General features: G+C 63.1%; 1 protein-coding gene across 3 annotated transcripts in view; it reads left to right on the top strand.

The window, feature by feature from the left end:
* Positions 1-1,428: 1,428 nt before the first annotated feature.
* The window catches only part of DEXI (Dexi homolog), a 13,345-nt gene continuing 12,742 nt past the window's right edge, over positions 1,429-2,031 (top strand). For all 3 annotated transcript variants that reach the window (XM_085303247.1, XM_085303230.1, XM_085303238.1), the window contains exon 1: positions 1,429-1,966. In XM_085303247.1, the coding sequence (XP_085159373.1) occupies positions 1,434-1,715 (282 nt within the window). In that variant the 5' untranslated portion in view covers positions 1,429-1,433 and the 3' untranslated portion in view covers positions 1,716-1,966. The remainder of the gene's footprint in view (positions 1,967-2,031) is intronic.

Below are 2,031 nucleotides of genomic sequence, written 5' to 3' on the forward strand. Positions count from 1 at the left end.
TGTGCACATACCTTTCAAATACATTGTAATCTGAGCTAAAATATTGGCCTCTGACATTTCTTGTTACCTCCCGTAACTCAAAGATGAACCGGTTTTTGATGGGGTCAGTTCTAAGCAGAGCAGAACAGGATGCTGCAGGAAGCAGCGATGGAAATGCGTTTGCTGCCATTCTTCTTGCTAAAGTCTTTCATATACAGTATTGCACATTTAATTTTGAATTGGCTTAAAGCACAGCAAAGACCAGTAACAACTGTCCTAGTAGATGTGTTTTGTGTTTGTYTGGTTTAACCAGATAAAAAATTAAACTAAATCAAACTAAAAGTTGACTGAAGACAGCTGGGTTTGTTGTCCTGTGTCAATAAATAAGTTTAAAATCATGCCTTTGATTATAATTCGGTACTGGTGAAATGTTAGCCAGTAAAGAAACGCCTCAATTGAATATTAAAGTTATTACTGTCTCTGGCATCAGGAAAAATGACTTGACAGCCTACCCGAGCTGCAAGAGCAGGTAAAAGAATGACCTATTGCAACGGAGGTGCGTGTGGAAAGTCCTAACGGTCACAGACCCGTGGCCGGGCACTGGAGGACACGCCGGAGGAGCGCTGGAAGGCCTGGGCGCCGGCTGCGTGCCTTGTGGAGCCGCGGGGAGTCCGGGRCAGGGAGGAAACCGCACGGCGCTGCGGCGGGCGCTGCTGCGCGGCGGGAGCGAAGCGGAGACCCCTCCCGCCCGCCTCAGCCAGCCGCGGCCGACTCCCCCGAGCAGGTGAAGCGGGGTACGACTGCGGAGCGTGGCGGTGCCAATCACGGCGCCTCCAAGCCAACCAGCGGCGGCGAGGGGCGGCGGCGGGCGGCGCCGGCGGAGGAGCGATGCGAGGGGAGCCGGCGCGGGTAAACAGACGTGGCATGCGTTGGCGGGGGGCAGCGGCGGCGGGCGGGGGGTCTCGCCGAGCGGGTCGGGGGCTGGCGGGCTCCCTGGCGGCCGGCAAAGGCTCAGCGTCAGCCGCGAGAAAGCGCCTGCACGGTTATTCTGGGAAGTTTGCAAGTGGGAGGAGGACGAGAGCCGCGGCGGGACTGCAGCAGCCGGGCTGGAAATGCCCCTGACGAGCCTTCTGCCAAAGACAGCGCTGCGGTAGCGCCCCCGAGGCCCGCGCCGGCCACCCGCGCGCCCGGGGGCTGCGCGGGAAGGAGCCGAGCCGGTCGCCTTGCAGACTTGCCATCTCTGCCCCCTTTGCGGGCTTCTCCTCTTCCAGGGTCCGCACTGCCACGGCTGCCGGTGCGTCCCCGTCCGCCCTCTCCCCGCTCCCTGCCTGCGCCCCGCGGCTCCCGCTCGCCCTCCGCGCCCCGGCAGGCGCCAGCGGGGCAGGCCGGCGCTCGCAGCCCGCCGCCGGGCAGCGCCCCGGCCGCGGCGCGCCGCCGCAGTCCCGCACAGCTGTATGCCCGCCGCGGTTTCGGCGCGTCTGGATTCTCTGGAGTCTTGGGCCTTCCATGCGCTGTTGGTGCTGCCCTATATGTTTTACGTGGGCTTGTTCTTCGTCAACGTGCTGATCCTGTACTATGCCTTCCTGATGGAGTACATCGTTCTCAATGTAGGCATCGTCTTCCTGCCCGAGGATATGGACCAGGCTCTGGTGGATCTGGGGGTGCTGTCCGACCCTGGCTCAGGGCTCTACGAGACGGACAGCGAGATGGACGTCTTTGACGGCTATTTGGAATAACGCCCCCGCGGCGCTCCAAAGCGACTGCGGAGTGAAGCCCTCTGGCCGCGCACCGGTGGGGCTGGGTGTCCCGGCACAGCCACAGCTGCGCATCGTCACGGCCCGGGATGCCCTCGCTGCGTCTCCGCTCCTCTGCGCAGCATCCTCGTTCAAAATGGCCTCACCGGTGCGGGGTCAGCGGAGGCTGCTGCTCCTGCCCGGGCTGCGCAGGACCTGCTGCCGCCGAGGGCGCCGTCGGCCTTGCACGGGAAGTAAGTCATCTCCTGCCGCTCGTCCCCGCGAGCCGCGCGGCCGCGCGCCCGGCGCCGCTCCGCCC

Source organism: Rhea americana, unplaced genomic scaffold, assembly GCF_003343005.1.
Source record: "Rhea americana isolate MKP2758 unplaced genomic scaffold, rheAme1 scaffold_10, whole genome shotgun sequence".
Lineage (NCBI taxonomy): Eukaryota > Metazoa > Chordata > Aves > Rheiformes > Rheidae > Rhea > Rhea americana.